The 19,918-nt window shown below is 43.6% G+C and overlaps 1 protein-coding gene across 1 annotated transcript in view; it reads right to left on the reverse strand.

The window, feature by feature from the left end:
- VPS53 (VPS53 subunit of GARP complex) overlaps positions 1-19,918 on the reverse strand; it is a 132,706-nt gene that overhangs the window by 91,835 nt on the left and 20,953 nt on the right. Inside the window, exons 5-6 of the mRNA XM_015074281.3 lie at positions 4,088-4,174; positions 224-339 (exon numbers count right to left, since the gene is read on the reverse strand). Of these exons, the coding sequence (XP_014929767.2) occupies positions 224-339; positions 4,088-4,174 (203 nt within the window). The remainder of the gene's footprint in view (positions 1-223; positions 340-4,087; positions 4,175-19,918) is intronic.

The following is a 19,918-nucleotide window of genomic DNA, read 5'->3' on the forward strand; positions in this document are numbered from 1 at the left end:
AAAATAAATAGACGTTAAAAAAAAAATAAAAATAAAAACAAAAACAAAAACAAACAAAGCCAAAATGGTGATTAACATTTGAGACCAATCTGCAGAAAGTGGGGCAGGAGAAGTACTTGGCTGAGAAGTAAAAGGAAAAAACAAACAAACCCTATGCTGCCATTTTCTTTACATGGCACATTCACTCGCGGTGGACCCCAAAGAGAAAGTTGACGCTGCTTACTCAAGGGAATCCACGCCACCTGCTAACATGTGCAGGTGGTTCAGCGTTGTGATGGAGGTGGTCAGGTGGCGTTTGGCATGATCTAGCTGCTTAATATCGCGGGTGATTTCTTTAACCTAAATATCGAAAAACCGCAGGAGAAAAAGGAAGAAGGTTAAGAAAGATGTTAAATTCATTTGCAAGAAGCCCTGTAAGAAAATAAGGCAAATGAAGCAAGGAAAAAACACCTCCGGTTAGCCCTTGGGGAAAACACAGACATTCTCATAACGTATAATCAAAATAACCTCCAATCAGCCCATTTGAATTTCATCTGGCATTTCTTCAGAAGACTTTACCCAGGGGTACAAAATCCTCAATTGCAAGAACGACATGAACTTTCTTTTTCACCTCAAGTGGAGTGATCCAAATAGCAATTTAGTATGGAGCATGTGGTCCAGGAGCCAAGTTCAGCGCATCTCCTCTTGAACAAGGTTTTTTTTTTTTTTTTTTAGAAAAGTATGTCTTCTGACAGGGCTATCAGGTTCAATACAATGGACAGTATTAGTCGGCTCTTCTACTGAGATGGTTTTTATTCATGGAAATAGACTTTACTGTCTGATCCCCAGCAAGGAAAGACTTGCTCTCAAATCTCAAGAAGACTAAAATGTAATACACTTAATATGTACTATTCTAGATGAGATGTAAGGTCTTCAGGAACCGAGAAGGTAATTGGGGGTGGGGGGGGGGGCGGGTAGAATTCGGACAGTGTTGACCCAGAAGATCCAAGAGAAAGAAACTCTGTACCTGGGAATACTAGTGTATTTTAGTCACCAGAAAAGCACATTCAGCAGTGAGGTGGGAACAATTCTCCAGCTTTGCTAATAACGAGGCAGAATGTTCCACTAAGCTGCCTGAGTTGATGTTGACCAAGAAGCTTTCTGAAGAGCAATTTGATTTCCCAATTTCTTTGATACCTGGAAGGAAGGGAGTGCCTTGGACACCAAGCACAAGCCTTCCAGTCACTGGAAAGAGCTATCTTCCATGAAAAGTGACAAACTCCGGGGGGCCTGGCTGGCTCAGTCAGTAGAGTCTGCGAGTCTTGATCTTGGGGTTGTGAGTTCAAGCCCCCCATGTTGGGTGTAGAGATTACTTAAAAAAAAAATCTTAAAAAAAAAAGTATATCTTTCACAAAGGAAGGTATATAGTACTACTCAACTGTATACAGTTAAAAACGATTAGGATGAGGGGGGCCTGGGCGGCTCAGTTGGTTAAGCGTCCAACTTGATCTCGGCTCAGGTCATGATCTCGTGATTCCGGAAGTCGAGCCCTGAGTCAGGCTCTGCTTGGAGCCTGCTTGGGATTCTCTCTCTCCCTCTCTCTGCCCCTCCCCAGCTCACGTGCATGTGCGTGCTGACTCTCAAAATAAATACATAAGCTTAAAAAAAAAAGTTAAAAACTTGGTAGTGAGTTATGCTCATGTGATCTGATTTTTCAGAGTTCGATCATCCGGGGGGAACGCATAGAGTGAAGATCATAACCCTCCCAGCTTAGTTCAACACCCACAAACCTGTTGAGCTGACCTGGATCTTAGCAGTAAAAGTCCTTTCACAGGGACTTCCTCATCATGCCTGCTCTCTCTTGTCACTCTCAGGCTATCAGTATCTCTACTTCTATTGCCCAGGGCGGGAAACAGATTAAGAACCTGTTATTCTTCACAGAATAACTGAGTCTGGGGAAAAAGAAGATCAGGAGTGGTATAGTGAACTAGATATGGGAGTTTGGCCCCAGAATCTGACAACCCACTTCCAACACTGAAATCATTACCCTCTTTCCTACAGAAAAATCCCGGCACCCCTTTTGAGGTTCCTTAGCTCTGTTGGGTCTGTTAGCTCAGGGGTCTTTAACTACTGTATTAGAAGTCACAGTCATCTATGACTCTTTTCATTCCTGCATCATTAGTCAGTCACTAAATCCTGAGTACTCGTCCAGTGCCTCATCACAAAATCTGACCCTTTCTACTTCTTCAGACACCCCTTGCTCTGCATCAGAGGTGACTAGTCTCTCTGTTCCCAGTACCTCCCGTCTTTCCCCATCACATATCCTGTGCTTCTCTAGACGTCACCCTTAAAGGCAGCTCAAGCAAGGGATGCTCAGGACAAAGTCACAGAGATCGCGACACAAACAGAACACCCTTAGTTAATGTACCTTAACTGTTACCCAGGGGCAGCCAAAAAAGGACAGGACATGACGTGACAGGTTTTGGAGTCGGGCAGCTCCAGGGTTGAATCTCAGCACGTCCAGTGTCCTACAGAAGCTGCCTGGCCTCACTGAGTCTCAGTTTCATTGATAAGATGGGTGATCATACAAATAATAATAAAACCTAGTTCATAAATGTGCTGTGAGGGCTCAATGAGATCACTTGTCCCACTGTAAAGGGACATCCATGGCACGGTATTTGGCACACTGTTGGAAGGCAACAAATATCCGTTCCCTCTTCGGTCCTACCTCTTCTTCCCTTTAGCAAAGCGCCATCCAGGAAGGCAAACTGCTTTAAAATAAAACATCTACTAACTTCCATGCTTCAACGGCCCACAGATGGTGCTGGGGGTAGTGCCTCCTGGGGGAAAGAACCACCAATCCAAATCCCTCCTTGATGACATACAGCCTCTATCAAAGACTATTTAATTCTCTGACAAAGTACAAATATTGTCATTATTTATTTTCCCCTCCTTCAACTCTTGGTTTGGTAGTTAAAGTCTGTAACACTACCTGCCTGGGAGAATGAACAGGAAGAGCTGACGGTGAGGGACGGCAACAACTGATGCGCACTCTGGGCCTATGTGTGACACGTCATCTCAATTAGTCCCCACAATTCTATGATGTACTCAGGACGGTCATCTCCGTTTTACAGTGAGGAAACTGAGGCACAGAGGGGCTGAATAACACGGTTAGTAAGTAGAGGGGCTGGACCCCACCCAGGCAGTCTGACTTCAGACTTCACTTCTCTTCACTGCTCTATCAAACTGCCCGCCCCCCTCCCACTCCATGTCCTTCCCTATCTTGCCACACGGCCACCGAAGAGAGCTGAAGGATACACATGAGGTCTGTTCCTGGAGTAAATTGTAACAGGATGTGGGGAGGAAAGACTGTATGGATTTGGGAGTTTTTATAACCAAAAGAAGTAGGGGGGCAATGACATCAGCAACGGCTTCTATCACAAGCCTCGTACTATGCCCAGCGCTCTTCATATGTTTAATTCCACAACAAGCCTTTGAGGCAGGTGTTACTGTTCTTACCTTACAGGCTGAGGAAACTGGAGATCAGAGACAACTGAGAGACATTACATTATGTGGCCAGAATGTGTGCGCGTTACATTGTTACAGTGCCTGCCGTGGAGGAGGAGTAGGTGAGGCTGGGTTCTCCGTCAGTGGGCGGGCCTCCTGAGCACATCACCGGAGGACACAGATTTGTCAAAGGACAACTTCACCAAAACCGTAAGCATGCACTGTGGCAGGATCCGTCCCACCTCCCAATTCCAGTACCAGTTTTCATGACATATCGTGGATCTTAACTGAGAAATACGTGATATAAACAAATGCTCGAGAAAAGAATCCAAAATGACTAGAACACTATTTTGGGGAAGAGGAAGAAAACTTTTCCTATTTAAAAAAGGGCTGTGAATGCAGGGCAGCAGGGATGGTGAGTCACTGCACGTCTAGCTGCTCCTCTTGAACTGAACTGGAATGTACGCACAGGGCTTGCTTTCGAGACGTGGGTGCTGTGGCTGCCAGCAAGTGGGAGAAAAAGCCCATTCATGAGTGTGACTGGACAAGAATCGAACTTCCTCTTCTACTGCAAGAAAGTCAGGAAGAAACCTAAACTCACCATTTGCTCTGATTTTTCTGCTTTGTCTTTGATATCTTTGATTTTGCCAAAGAGCTGCTGGATAGCTTTCTGGGCCTCTTCAAGTGCCTAGAATAAAAGAAATAAATGATAAACAAGAAGCAACACAAGACGGCCCCCAGTCACTGCACTATAATCGAGTCTAGCTTCAGAAGAAACCTACCAGAACGCGCGCTCTTGACTCATTGTTCTTACGCAGTTTTACTGGACCCAAATAGTAGACGGACTCTAGCATTTGGATACAGGCAAATACACAAGGTTCTTGCCAACCTGAATCATAAAGTTTTAATTTAAAAACTATCTCCCTCCATCTTAGTGATGACTCCATGTTACTGATGACAACACAGGAATAAAACATGCACATCTGTACATGTTGGCACATGTGTGTGCATACATGTGTGCATAATAACCTTAAAGCTTGTAGAGAGACAGAGGTGGTTCTAATTTGGGAGAAACTCTGAACTTTGAAAGTTCCAGGAGACTGTGCCTTCAACAAAATCAACTGTGCATGGGGACTCCAGAACTGCGGTAAACCTGTAAGTTATTTATTTATTCTGAGAGAGAGAGAGAGAGAGAGAGAGAGAGAGCGCGCGCGCGCGTGAGCATAAGTGGGGTAGGGGCAGAGAGAGGGAGAGAGAATTCCAAGCAAGTTCTGCAACTTGACACAGCGCAGAGCCTGACGTAGGGCTCGAACCCACAAACCATGATATCATGACCTGAGCTGAAATCAAGAGCTGGACGCTTAACCGACTGAGCCACCCGGGCGCCCCGTGAGCCAAATGTTTCTACTGAAAAACCTATAAGATGGATGCCACACATTTAAAGTATGATAAACCAGAGTTGCTCCCGCGAGGAGGGGGAAGCAACATTCAGGAGTTGTCAGGGCACTAAAAGCACACATGTGGAGAACATATGTACTTAGAAAAGATGTAGCAGCCAGCAGAAGGACTCATACTTCATTACATCAAACACACTTTATTTATTTTGGATTTAAGAGTGGTCTGTCCTAACCAGGCCTCACAAGCCCTTTATAAATGTAATGATAAGACCAATGTCACCCGAGAGCTGTGTTTCCTCTTAGTCTGCATAGGGAAAGAGGAGCCTTCCTGAGAGGGCCTTCCAGAGGCAGGAAGAAAGCAGAGCCGAGAGAAAGGGAGAATGACAAAAGCCCTGACAGAATTAACTGGACTTCTGCATTCAGCTGTACCCAATGAGAAAGCCACCTCGAGACCATGAATGAATACGTTTTCTTTTGTACTTAGAAAACATCCCCCAAAAGAAACTTGAGCTGGCTTCCTCTGCTGGAAATTCCTTCCTTGGTGGAGGCAGGGATCGTATCTTTCTTTCCTCTGTAGGCTTCCCAGGCTGTCCCCTTCTTCTGATATTGGGAATCCTTTCTTCTTCTGGAGCTCCTTGCCCTTGTGTGTGGCATAGTTCCAAACAGGAGTTTCACATGTGGGGACAAGTATGGGGAGCCCTCACATGTGACTGTGTTACAGCTCCTAAAATGCATGTCCAGAGGGTACTCTGAGAAGCTGTGTCTTTAGCCCTATTGCAAGTCTGAGGGGACACCATTCAGGCAGCCGCTCGCACCTCCTGGGGCGTGCCGGGTCAGCATGTGTTTGCTCTGTGGGATCACTTCACTTGTATCTACAGGGGTTTGTGGGCAAAGAAGCTTTTGTACTTGTAGCTTCTGCCACCTGGACACAGGATTTGAATCATCAGAAAGTCTGGGCTTAAGACAATAGTCGGCATTGCTATCAGGGCCCAAAATTCATAACTTGGGAAACGTTACCTAAAATGCAGGAAACAATCAAAAGAGGGGATGGAATGCAAGTGGGTCATGCTGAGCAGCTCCTCTCAATCCCGTTCTGCCCCAAAAGGATGCCCCCTCTCACTCAGCAGTGTTTCCACTCAGTTTCCTGCCATCCTAGGATCCAGCACCCCTGAGACAGCTGTGGCGGTGTGAGAAAACCCTAACCCTGTATTTTCCGACCGGCAGCCCGCCTGTGCGGTCACGCTGTGTGCGCAACCTCTCTGGGCATCTGCTTCCTTGTCTGCAGAGTAGTGATGACTATACCTACTTCGACAGTCGTTGGGAAGATTCAATGACATAACAGATGTAAAAACTGCACAAATATTAGGTTTATTTCCGGGGCTCAGGACCACCTAAGCAAATGCATGCACGCATATATGTACAGATATACAGGGACATACGTGCATACGTTCCCTTCTGGCCACGCCTTTCCCTCTCAGCACAACCACCAGGCCTGCCCACTATCTGATGCTTCCTAGCCTAAGCTGTTCCCTGAGTGAATCCACATCCACTCATTCCACCCCTCCAGCCCCCAAGAATTTTCTTCCTCACTTCAAATATTCACCTCCTCAAAACCAGGATATGAACCAGATTCTTTTGAGCACTGCCTACTACCATACTGCCCAACTTCAGATTTCATAAGATTGTGAGAAACCAAAATCAAGTTCTAACAAAATTAAAATGATAAAAAGGAGTAAAGTATCAAATGCCCATTCACAACCAAAGGAGTAAAATTTCAAAATAAAATGTTCAATACAGCTACCGAGAGCATGCAAATCTTTGTTATCTCCCATGACTTAGTTCAAATGCCACTTTTTCCCCATCCTTTCCCCAACTTCCCCTTCCCTTCCAACACCCTCTCTATATGTAAACAAACACATATGCAGCAGAGGGTACAATCAATTCATTCATCAGCTGGGTGCCTGTGATCCTTCATGTAAACTTAACATTCATAACAAGTTTTTTGAGTGTGTCTTTTGGTTGGACCATGACATCCTAGAAGGCATGGACCATATCTCATCCGTTGTGACTTATGGACACCCAGGGCAGTGCCCAGAATGATACAGTAGGTACTCAATACATGTTTATTAACTTGAATTTTAAAATCAATTATGGTATATGCACGCACACATATATACACACACACGTGCGCACATATACACACACACACGCTCCACCTTTGCTCTCAGGGTAGGCAGGCAACACATTTATGTAGTTTATGGCTGTGCCAACATTTCAACTGCGGACCTTCTTTTAAGCAACAATAAATTAGGTTTACAATCCTCACATACTGAAAAAAAAATACTGGGTCAAATCCGTACTCTATCATAAATACATTCTCATTTTCCAGCAATGCAGACCTTCACGGTCTTGTAACTGAAGACTAGCTGTATCTGAACTGTGACACTGAATTCCTGCAGAAATTATGGTCCCAACTACATCTGTCAGCATTTCATTAATTCACTTCTTCTACCATTCAACAGATATTTGTGGAATAGCTTCCATGTACCAGGTACTCCTCTAAGCACCAGGAACCACTGGGAGATGAGACACACATGGTCCCTTTCCCTGTCCTCAAGGAACTTACTTCAAGAAGTGACAGGTTGGAGGAGATACTGGAAAAACAACTGAATAAAGAAACAAAGAAGAAAATTTCAGAGAGGGACAGGTGTGATGAAGGAATTGATCAGCAGGGTGGTCACAGAAGGTTTCCTGAGAAATAGCATATGAACTGGGACCTGCAGGATGAGGTAGAGTCAACATTTTTAGAACTGGAGTAAGACAATTCCAAGTAGAGAGAACAGCAAATAAAAGATCCTGATGCAGAAAAAGACCTTGGCGTTTTGAAGGACCACAAAGGAAGGCAGTGGATGGCACGGTAGAATCGGAGTGGGAAGTGCTGATAATTTGGAGAAGCAGGTAGGCACCAGAGCCTGGAGGGCCCCAAAGGCCTGGTAAAACCACGGGATTTTGTTCAAAGTGCAATGAGAAGCCACTGAAAGGCTTTAAACAAGGGACTGGCAAATGCCTTACATATGTAAAACATGGCCCTGGCTGCTACATGGCAGGGGTGCAGGGGCCATCCAGAGGCAGGAATGAAAGAAAAGACCGCTGGGAAGGGCTGCCGTGCTCTAGGCGAAAAACGGTGCCGGTCTAGAGCAGGTGGCCAACGGTGAGGGGAAGAGGTGCGAGTGACTGGGATTTGTAGGAAGATATGACCCACGGGACTCACTGATGGACTGGATGTGGATAATGAGAGAAAGGAAAGAATCAAGGATTACTCTTTGGTCTTGGTTCAAAAAGCCAGTGAATGTGTCCCTTAACTAAGGAGGGAAGACAGGAGAAGGAACAGGTTTGACAGGCAGGTGTGTATGGTGGTGGTGGGATCAGAAATCAAGAGTTCCATTTCAATATGCTAGGGGTGCACAGCCCACTGGATGTCCAGTGGGGACACCAAGACATCTCAAGCTGGACATCTGTGTCTGGAGCTTGAAAGACAGGAGCAGACTGGAGATTCAAATTTAGAAGTTATCGGTTTATAGGCGATGGTTAAGTCTATAGAAATAGAACTCACCCAAGAAGAGAGAAAAGACAGCGAAGAGAAGAGAAAATGGCCCAGGCTGAGTCCTTGGGCACTCCAATGGTCAGCAGTCTAGAAGGAAAGAAAAAGCGAGAAAAAGATGCGGATTCTCTGTTTTACCAGTGACATGAGAGAAAATGAGGGACGGTGGTGTCACGGAAGCCAAACGAGTGTTGGAAGGAGGAGGAAATGAGAGATTTTTCTTATTTTGTTGAAATCTTATGTAAATTAGGATGGGGAATTGCCACTGAATTTGACAATAAGGAAGTCGCTGATGACCTTGCCCAGAACAATTTCAGTGGAGTCGCGGGGATGGAAGTGGACAGTGACGACGTGAGGAAGTGTGCCACCTGTTTTTATAAATAATGTTTGGAACACACCAATCCCATTCGTTTAGGTATCATGTATGGCTACCCTCACCACACAACAGCGGAGACGAGGAGTTGTAAGAGACCACATGGCTGGTAAAGTCTAAAGTATTTACTATCTTGTCCTTAGCAGGAAACAAGTCTGTTGACCCCTGGTGTAGAGTGTTTTTTTCAAAAAGTGTTTGCTATGAGAAGACAAGAAAAATGGGTCAACCGATGGAGTGAAGGGAGGAAGATCTGAAGATGAGAGGTGCTTGCACAGGTCTAGTGTGGGAACGACTCAACAGAAAAGGAGAAACTGATTTGGGAGGCTGGGGGGCAGTAATGGGACAATTACAGAAGAGAAGGACCTTTTTATAATGTTCTTGGATTGTTTCGTGTACGAGTTCTAAACAAGACTAGAAGCGTCCTCCAGAGTACAGACCGATGACATGCATGGCATTCGTATATCCCCTATAGTTCAGGCAATCACCCATTCTGGTTGCCAGAGGGGCAGGCCCAGTTTATGGCGACTGTCTCAGTATAATTATTAGGAGCTCACGCTGCAAAGTGACTCTGGTGACTGATCATATGGTCACATCACCTGCAGCATCCAACCAGAGCTAGAGCACAGGTGGAACTTGACAGATACTTGCCAACCGATTCAAACTGTTGTGGGGCACTCGTCGGAAGGGTAGCAGTGCCGAGACCACCACTCTGAGTGGGGTGTGCTGACCGACACCCTCGCCTTTCCCCAACCTCGGGCACATCTACCGGCAGTGGTTCAAGAACACACCATCACACTTTCTGTAAATGTTATCTATTTGGCTAATAAGGAGTCTCATGCCCAGGATACTGCAAGGGGTCAGTAAATTCTAAACCCTTTGCAGCCTTCTAAAAAATGTCAGCTCATGGTGTAAAAAAGCACTGCCTGAAAGGCAAATGCCCACCAGAAAGGACTGACAGTTGAGGGCACAGCCCGCACAGAATTCTGTGATATTGTTGGTCATGCCATACCTAGTGATGCTCTAACGGGATTAGAAGCACCATCTTCCAGCCAAATATGTTAAGACAGAGACTTTCAGGTAAAAAGGCAAAATGGACCAGGTTCTATACTTAAAGTAGGGTCTGAAGAAGCATGCACGATCCCTTCTCAGAGAAAGAGTCTCTATCCATAGTTCTCTTTTATTCTTAATCTGGCATCCTACCAGAACGGTCTCTGCTGAAGGTACCACGTTTTTCTTCTAGCAAACAAGTAAGACTCACACAATCTTATATTTCAGAGTCTGAAAGAAAGATAAACTGTTTGCCAGATTTTTTTTTTCCCAGGCTGGAATACTTCTGCTTGTTATAACAATGTACTGAAGTCGAGGAAATTTAATACAATTCATTTTCCAGAGTGAACAGGGTTCTTCTGAAGCCTCTTCCATTAAGCAAGTCCACTCTCAACACACACCCTACTGTTTGATATCTAATCTCTAGTAATCAATTACACAGGAAGAGCATTTTGTAATTTGGAAGAATCATCAGGATTTTATTTTTAAGTAACACTAAAATATTTTTACTACCTGGCTGATCAGAAAATGTGCAGAGAGATAGATTCTGGCACTGTCCCTAGACTCTCTTTAAAATAAAATGTGGCTAGTTTCCCATTCCAAGCTGTATGTAGATTAAAAACAGAACTAATCACCCAAACATGTCTGCTTTCAATCTACCCTTACCGGAATTTCTTTCTTTCTTTTCTTTCTTTCTGTCTTTCTTTCTTTCTTTCTTTCTCTCTCTCACTCTCTCTCTCTCTCTTTCTTTCTTTTCTTTCTCTCTCTCTCTCTCTCCTTCTTTCTTTCTTCCTTTTTTCTTTCCTTCCTTCCTAACTTCCTTCCTTCCTTCCTTCCTCTCTTTCCCTCTTTCTCTCTTTCTTTTTACATTTATTTATTGTTGAGAGACACAGAAAGACAGAGCACGAGCAAGGGAGGGGCAGAGAGAGGGAGACACAGAAACTGAAAGACTCCAGACTCTGAGCTGTCAGCATAGAGCCTGATGCGGGACTCGAACCCACAAACCACGAGATCATGACCTGAGATGAAGTCAGACGCTTAACTGACTGAGCCACCCAGGTGCCCCTACCCTTACCGGAATTTCTAAACTGAGATCGAAAGCGTGGCTACAGCCTGCATTCGAGGGTATTACTAAGCAGCAGTTATTACAGCGGTCCTCTTTGGAAACCCTAATTCTACAGCTAGGAGATGCAAAGCAACCCATCAGGCTAGCTCTGAAGACTGAGCAGAACCAATCAGGCTATCTCTGTGCACCATTCCCTGTACCCATTATTCTTAATTTTCCTTGCCTCCTAAAGTAGACTCTGAACAGGCTACCAAACCCATGCTGGGTCACGTGCACAGAAGATAAGCAGCATGGGACCTGGCACCACAGACTCCACTGCTTTTTTCTTTCATCTTTTTAATTTTTTGTCCAGAACCGTCACGCGCTACCTGTATAGACAGAGGAGATTTGATCCAATGGAAATGCCTTGAGAAATTAATATCCCGTTTGGCGCGTGGATCATGTAATTTTGCAGTTTGCTCTGTTATAAGAGAATTATATTGCCTTTATCCTGTGGGTTCACAGGCAGCCTTTAAGAGATTTGGAACGAAGATCCCATTTGTCACCACTGCCAGAAGGAAGAAAACGTTGCTCGTTTTCAGAAGAACTAGTAGGGCTTTATGTTCCTTGAAAAAGTAAGGTTCCTGGGAAGAATATTCAAGGTTCCTGGGAAGAAGATTGTATTTTCCCACCACTCTGCTATCATTTCTGTTGTCCAATTCCACACTTGTCTGCCGTTTCCTTTCCTACTGTTTGGAAAAGCAACACACTGTATTAGTAAAAGGCAAGGGTTTTCGAACAAGCAAACTGGGACTTGAGTGTTGCCCTTGCAGCTTACCGTGTGATCTCTAACAAGCCACTTTACCTCCAGGAGGCACAGGCTCATCATTTCTAGAACAGGATCTCCTACCTCAAAGCCATGCTAGGAAGGAATGCAGGGCTTATTATGAACACCTTTGAAACTGTTTACCCAGTTCCTTCCTCCTGGGAATCTTCCTCTCATTGTGTTCTTTTAGAGTCGGCTGTCTCAGAAGCAGGCCTGGTCCAAGCTGAGCCAGATAGTTTTCTTGTGACTTTCCAGAACAAATTGGCAAAGAGAGTTCATCTCTGCCTGGCGGGAGCCCCAAATGAGAAGCTGAGTTAGAGAGCAGCGAGGTTCCCCAGAAAGGGGAAGAGGCTGGTCTCCAGGTAGTGATGATAAAGTAAACACAGGCAGAGAGACAGATACAGAAAAATTGGGTGCATTATTCTGATCCGGGCTTCAACTGTTTGGTCTGACAAGGTGAGCTGCGACACTGCTATTCCATGGTCTGACTTCAACTTCTTCAAAACAAGACACAAGCGCCTTTCTAATAATCCTCCTGTTGGCCTATGGAAGCTTGAACTGGGATTTTGTCTTCTGCACCAGAGAGAACCCTGACGGGGGACTCAGCTCATAAAAGGGGCTCCTTAAAAGGCCACTATTAATATCATTCCCAGATCCCCCAGATGAAGAGTACAATATTTCAAATATGACTATCACTTCAATAGCCAAAGGTTGTTAACCCATCCTTTAGAGTTTGTAAGTAAGCTGGTTAAGTTCAACATCTGCAGGCATATGCAGAATCAGGGAAACTGTTTCTCTGAACCATGTTGAAAATGAAACATTCTCCAGAAAAAAAAGTTTCAATCTTTTATTCACTCCTTCAATAAAAAGTAAGATTGTATGTACTATGATAGATGCTGAGAATCAAAGATCACTAAATGGGGACATGTCTTTAAAGAACTTATAAGGTGGGAATGCAAGCTGGTGCAGCCACTCTGGAAAACAGTACGGAGGTTCCTCAAAAAACTAAAAATAGAACTACCCTATGACCCAGCAATTGTACTACAAGGTATTTATCCAAGGGATATAGGTGTGCTGTTTCGAAGGGACACAGGCACCCCAATGTTTATAGCAGCACCATCAACAATAGCCAAAGTATGGAAAGAGCCCAAATGTTCATCGATGGATAAATGGATAAAGGAGATGTGGTATATATACACAGTGGAGTATTGCTCGGCAATCAGAAAGAATGAAATCTTGCCACTTCCAACTACGTGGATGGAACCGGAGAGTATTATGCTAAGCGAAATTAGTCAGCCAGAGAAAGACAAATATCATATGACTTCACTCATATGAGGACTTTAAGAGACAAAACAGATGAACATAAGGGAAGAGAAACAAAAATAATATAAAAACAGGGAGGGGGACAAAGCATAAGAGACTCATAAATATGTAGAACAGAGGGTTACTGGAGGGAGTGTGGGAGGGGGGATGGGCTAAATGGGGAAGGGGCACTAAGGAATCTACTCCTGAAATCATTGTTGCACTATATGCTAATTTGGATATAAATTTTTAAAAATAAAAATAAATAAATAAAAATAAAGAGCTTGTAAGGAATACATGTAAGAAATAGAAATAACTGTAAGGTGAGAATGATACAAAGAGGTATGAGGAAAGAATGCCAGAATCATTTGGAAAGCAAGGGGCATCTACTGAAGGTAGATAAGTAGCCTTTATTTATGGCATGTCCCTAGTTTTGATACTGCTGGCCACTCTGGCATCATGAAGAGCTGTTGCTACGGAAACAGGGCATCCTCAGCTGGAGGAGAGGTGCTTTAAGAAGCCTCAGCAATAATAACAATGCAGCCCATTCCCAATAACGGTGCCAAACAGCAGCAGAGGCTACGGGAATCTCATGGCTATGGATGGGCGCACGTGTACAGCTTCCCTGTACCCTGGAACACACCACATATCTTCTAGGTCTGGCAGTCGTGGTCAAAGGCTGGATGGGCACCCATCAGATGAGAATCACTGGCGTTAACACCAATTCCTTCACTGCTCATTCAGAAATCTTGAGTATAAAGGGGTTTTATTTAAAGCACAGATTTCTTTCCAAGTTTGTGAACCAAAAGAATGTAAAGGGCAAAAGGAGTAATTCGCACCTTATTTGTTAAAATGCTCCATTCCACCTAAGTCACTTTTATTTATGATTTCTGCAAACCACAGCCACTGAAAACATGAACCAAAGAGATATTTTTTATTGTTTTTAGGAGACAAGCCAGAAGTTAAAATCACAAGGCAAGACCAGGACACAAATCCAGCAGTGCCCAAACAAGACTAAACATTCACTTTTGAAAGTTCTGCTTGTATCTGTTATCACCCATAACTTAAAATATGTTAGCCCCGAAATAGCTGGGAGTGGTGAATGCATTCGAGCTCATCTCCCTTTGAGGAAACGTAACCCTGGGGGACAAGCACATTGAAAGCAAAAACTCCAAATGGCAACGCCAAGGAAGTGTTTAAACAAACGTCTCAGCTGAATAAAAGGTAGAGAAATTCAATATTTTAGGAAATGGGGCACACTTAAAGGAACAATTTGTCCCAGCTTAACAAAGGACTGTTTCCCACAAACAGCTGGGACTTCCCAGTTGCCATGTTAAGTTCTAATCCCCCATATTTTACTATTACTTGTTAGTCACTTAGAAAGTCCCATCTATATCACGAGTCTTCATTCAGAAGAAAACGACCTTTTGTGCTCACAACTGGATGTTCCTTCAGCTGACTTTTGGAGATACCTTCTGTACCAAAAGCCCTTTAGGCCATGGACCCCCTTGGGGCTCCATCTGAATGATCTCCTCCCATCTCTCTTGCCTCTCTCCAGTACTACCGGTGTGCACAGATCACTCAGCTCTCTCCTTTCAGCCTTGAGCACTTCTCTCTGCCTAGCCTCCTCATCATGCTGTGAAGGACCTAGCTGGTTAAGAAGGCCATGGTCACTGTCATTGCGAGGGACCTAGCTGGTTAAGAAGGCCATGGTCACTGTCATTGCGAGGGACCTAGCTGGTTAAGAAGGCCATGGTCACTGTCACTGCGAGGGACCTAGCTGGTTAACAAGGCCATGGGTCACTGTCATTGCTAGGATTCCCTTGGGAACCACTTAACTTTTCAGGTTCTGAACAGTGATTCTCAAATCTGCTTTTAAAGTTTGTCATTGTTGGGCACCTGGGTGGCTTAGCCATTAAGCATCTGACTTTGGCTCAGGTCATGATCTCACAGTTCATGAGTTTGAGTCCCACATTGGGTGAGCTCGTGCCCTGCTGTGGGTGAACAGGAGTCCCACTTTGGATGAGACCCGCTTCTCTCTCTCTCTCTCTCCCTCCCTCCTCGGATGCTCTCTCTCTCTCTCTGCCCCTGGTTCACTTGCACCCTCTCTTTCTCTCAAAAAGAAAAAAAACCTGTCACTATTTCAAAAGAGAATTTGGGATGGACAAGTACACAGCATACTGGGAAGCAGAAAATCTGGACCTGGGATTCACTGACTGTGATTTGGGGCAAGTCACAGAACCTATCTGAGCCTGCCTCTTCACCTGTAAAATGGAGAGAATTATACCCATTTTATATTACATCAAGTAATTTGGAAATATTGCAACAAATATTTTGTAGAATGCAAGACAAGCATGCTTATATTGTAATAAAACATCAACATTATAGATCAAGACAAATGACTCAAAATGTACCTTCTGTCAAAGCAACTCTAACATGTCTCTGCTTATAGTGAATCAATCAAGAAAGACACATTTCTCCTACAACAATACATTCTTAATTCTAGAGGTCTGGGTAACTCCAGAGCTGACAGATGTATTGGAACCTGACCACAAGATGCTCATCCAGTTACCAGAAATCTCCAAAGATCAGAATCTCCAAGTATTCAACGAAAAAAAAAAGAGTGTAGCACTTGGCCTACATAAATGATATTACCATATGAGTAGGCGTTGGCTACCCGTCCCTACTGTTCTTATGTGACCGAGAACAAGAAAAGTTCAGAGGTATGACAAGGGGACAAAGGTGAGTAATTCGGTCTGAGATGGGATAAAGACCCCTCAGTTCACCTCTTTTCTTTATGAAAGACAGTATTTGGGTCATCAAATTTACCTGTCAGTAAGTACATCTCCCAAGAAATGTCCCCCTTATGCTTGGAGGCCATTATGAAAGTAGCACTAATATATTTTGCCTAACATCCATACTCCAGGTATCACGTGCAACACTTAGAGACCAACACAGCATCTGTTCAGAGTTTACAATATAACATGGAAACAAAAATCAAAGATCCTGGCATGTGACCCAATACTGTATGGAGGACGATAGTTTCTTACGTTTCAGAGCTTTAATCTAGACGACTATAGAACACCAAACCAAAACAGACTGAAAAAAGCATTATCTTTAATTTTACAAAATTAATCTTCTTCTAGAGAAGACCTCAGAGCCCAAACTACAGCACAAGACATTTTATAGCTATATTACAGACTCACTGGGATTTATAAATGGAAATGATGACAGAACAACCACAGCACTGAACTCCCGCTGCTCTAAATCCTGTATTTCCATGGGTGAAAAAAGGAAGAGCAAAAAGGAGGTCAAGTTCTTACATGAAGACAGAGTTTCAAATTTCCATCCATTGTTTAAACATATTTGAATGACTTATTGTGTCAAGGATCTGAAACCCAGAAAGCTTTGCCCTGTCAGCAATTTTTCTAACGTGCAACCTCAAACTAAGGATGGAATTTTCCTTCCCAAGTCACTAACTACTAGCAGTCAAAAGCAAGAGTAACCTGGGTAATAGCCAGAGCAGTTACAGTAGTGATGAATGGCATTTTCCTCTTTAGATGTAGAGACTCTAGTTTAAACTTGTGACTGCTTTTAACATGGAAACAAGCAGATGGCAAAAGTTATGCTTGACCTTCTTCCTTGGCTTCTGAAGAGTGCCAATTTATATGGGGATGGCTCAGAAGAATAATAAACTTCAGTGTTCCTTCTTGGCACACTATTTTCCTAAAACCATTTTCAATAGTCATGCTGCACACAAGTGGGACTTGATGTGTTTCTAAGGTCAGGGAGGAAAGAGTCCAACTGCTGGACTTCTTAGCTAAAGGAAATAATCGTGGTAGTTTTCTTTTTTGGAGGGGACAGCATCACCATTATTAGGTCCTGAACACAAAAGCTTATGACTCTACAGCTAATCTGAAACACAGTCTGTATGGATTAAATGAAGATAAAATACGAATGTACGCTTGTCTAGTGGAAAAATAAATCTATTAAAGTTCAGAACAATGTGGAAAAAAAATGTTTCCAAAGAGATTAAATACACTGAAATGATTAAAAATTACCATATGATCCAGCAATTCAATGCCTAAGTACATACTAAAAGGAATTGAGAGGAGGGACTCAAACAGATATTTGTGTGTCAGTACTCATTACAGCATTGTTCACAACACCCAAAAGGTGGAGACAACCCAAGTGTCCAGGAACAGAGGAACAGATACACAAAAATGTGGTATATGCATACAGCGGAATATTATTCAGTCATAAAGAGGACTGAAGTTTTTGAACATGAATGAAAATCCCAGATGCAAATGCCAGAATTTAACAACACATTAGAAGGACAATAACACAATGACTCAGCAGGTAGGATTAAATGTTAAAAAAATAAAACCCCAAACTAAGCTAATCAATTAGATGGAAAACCATGTGATTATATCAGTAGATGCTGAAAAGGCATTTAATAAAATTCAGTTTCAATTTTCTGGCAAACATGCTTAGTGAGCCAAGGTCACAAGAATAACTCCTTAACAGTCACAGATTCTGGAAGTGAAAAAATGTCACACTTAGGGTCTCTCTCTGCATTGTTCATTGAATAGTGTCCAGCATAAAGAAGGCACTCAATATTTACTGAGTGAGCCTCCATGCTGTCAGCTCAGAGCCCAATGCGAGGCTCGAACTCACAAACTGTGAGATCATGACCTGAGCAGAAATCAACAGTCACTCAACTGACTGAGCCACCCAGGTGCCCAACATTAAAAAAAAAATTCTTAAAGAAAAATAACAATAAGCTCATTATATGTTAACATAAGTAACGTGTCTTTATGAAAAATAACTGTATTCCCCCTAAACAAAACAAATTTCACAAAAATGGCACCATTTCTGTGCCTTTGTGAATATCTTCAGCATCTACTTTAAGAGAGACCAGCTGGACTCTCATTGTAGGCCTCTGTATTGACTCTGCTGTGATATGTTGTGTGGTTGAAAAATATGATGAAAATGCGGCTTCACACAGATAAGTAGTTAGAAAAGACAGAAATATTTTGGGGCACCTGGGTGGCTCAGTCGGTTAAGTGTCAGGTCATGATCTTGCAGTTCGTGGGTTCGAGCCCCGAGTTGGGCTCTGCTCAGAGCTTGGAACTTTTTTTGGATTCTGTGTCTCCCTTTCTCTCTGCCCCTTTCCTGCTCACACTCTGTCTCCCTCAACAATAAATAAACATTAAAAAATTTGTTTAAAAAGAAAAGTGGGGCACCTGGGTGGCTCAGTTGGTTAAGCATCCTACTTTGGCTCAGGTCATGATCTTGTGGCTTGCGAGCTCCAGCCCCATGTCGGGTTCTGTGCTGACAGCTCAGAGCCTGGAGCCCGCTTCAGATTCTGTGTCTCCCTCTCTCTGCCCCTTCCCCAGCTCACACACTCTCTCTCTCTCTCTCAAAAATAAATAAACAATAAAAAAAATTTTAAAAATGGGAATGCAAGCTGGTGCAGCCACTCTGGAAAACAGTATGGAGGGTCCTCAAAAAACTGAAAATAGAACTACCCTACCACCCAGCAATTGCACTACTAGGCATTTATCCACGGGATACAGGTGTGCTGTTTCGAAGGGACACATGCCCCCCCCCCATGTTTATAGCAGCACCATCAACAATAGCCAAAGTATGGAAAAAGCCCAAATGTCCATCGATGGATGGATGGATAAAGAAAAAGTGGTATATATATACAATGGAGTTGTTACTCGACAATCAAAAAGAATGAAATCTTGCCATTTGCAACTATGTGGATGGAATTGGAGGTATTACGCTAAGTGAAATTAGTCAGAGAAAGATAAAAATCCTATGACTTCACTCATATGAGGACTTTAAGAGACAAAACAGATGAACATAAGGGAAGGGAAACAAAAATAATATAGAAATAGGGAGGGGGACAAAGCATAAGAGACTCTTAAATATGGAGAACAAACTGAGGGTTGCTGGAGGGGTTGTGGGAGGGGGGATGGGCTAAATGGGGAAGGGGCATTAAGGAATCTACTGAAATCATTGCTTCACTATATACTAACTAATTTGGATGTAAACTAAAAAAAATAAAAAATAAATAAAATATGAATAGAAGGCAAAAAAAAAAAAACTGAAAAGAAAAGAAAGAAATATTTTAACACCTTTTCCCTGGGCTTGTTGATAATCCTCCTTGAAAGTACATCAAAACTCAAAAAGCAGTAGATTCTTAAAGATTAGTTGCAATGTAGAATCTAAAACCTTATTAATGAACTTATCATACCAGGCCACCTTGAAAGCCACTGGTCAGCTGGGCTCTCGCCTGGGATGCAGAAAGCCAGAGAGAGCATTGCTCTTATATTAACGGTGAGAAAAAAATACACAAACCAAAAAAATCACAACTTTCCTTGAATCCATTAGAGAGCTCGGGACAAGCAAGGACCATCTCACATGTGGCCGAGCTGTTCAAGCAGACGGGAAGGAATCCGCTAAAATTTCTAACAAATGACCGACAGCCAAGTACAGGGCTAGCGCGACAGTACAGAACCTCTGGGAGATGACTGCACAGAACGGTTTGCACCCGCTCTGCGGCTCTTTCTGGAGATCCTGGCTGCATGCTCGTGAGAAAAGCTGCAGAGTGGGAAACCGGAGACAGCCTCCTCCTGGAGCAGAGTCGGTGGACTCTGAGCAGGTACCGCAGGAAGGGCGTGAGGCCCTGAGAACCACTGCTCGAACACACCTCTCAAGAGCCTGAAACCCCTGGGGGAGGGGCAGCCCTGGCAAAAGTCCGATGCAGGTCGTAAGGCCAGGACAAGAGAACAGAGCCTTTCACCACCCCCGATGGAACAGCAGGTATTCT

Source organism: Acinonyx jubatus, chromosome E1, assembly GCF_027475565.1.
Source record: "Acinonyx jubatus isolate Ajub_Pintada_27869175 chromosome E1, VMU_Ajub_asm_v1.0, whole genome shotgun sequence".
NCBI lineage: Eukaryota > Metazoa > Chordata > Mammalia > Carnivora > Felidae > Acinonyx > Acinonyx jubatus.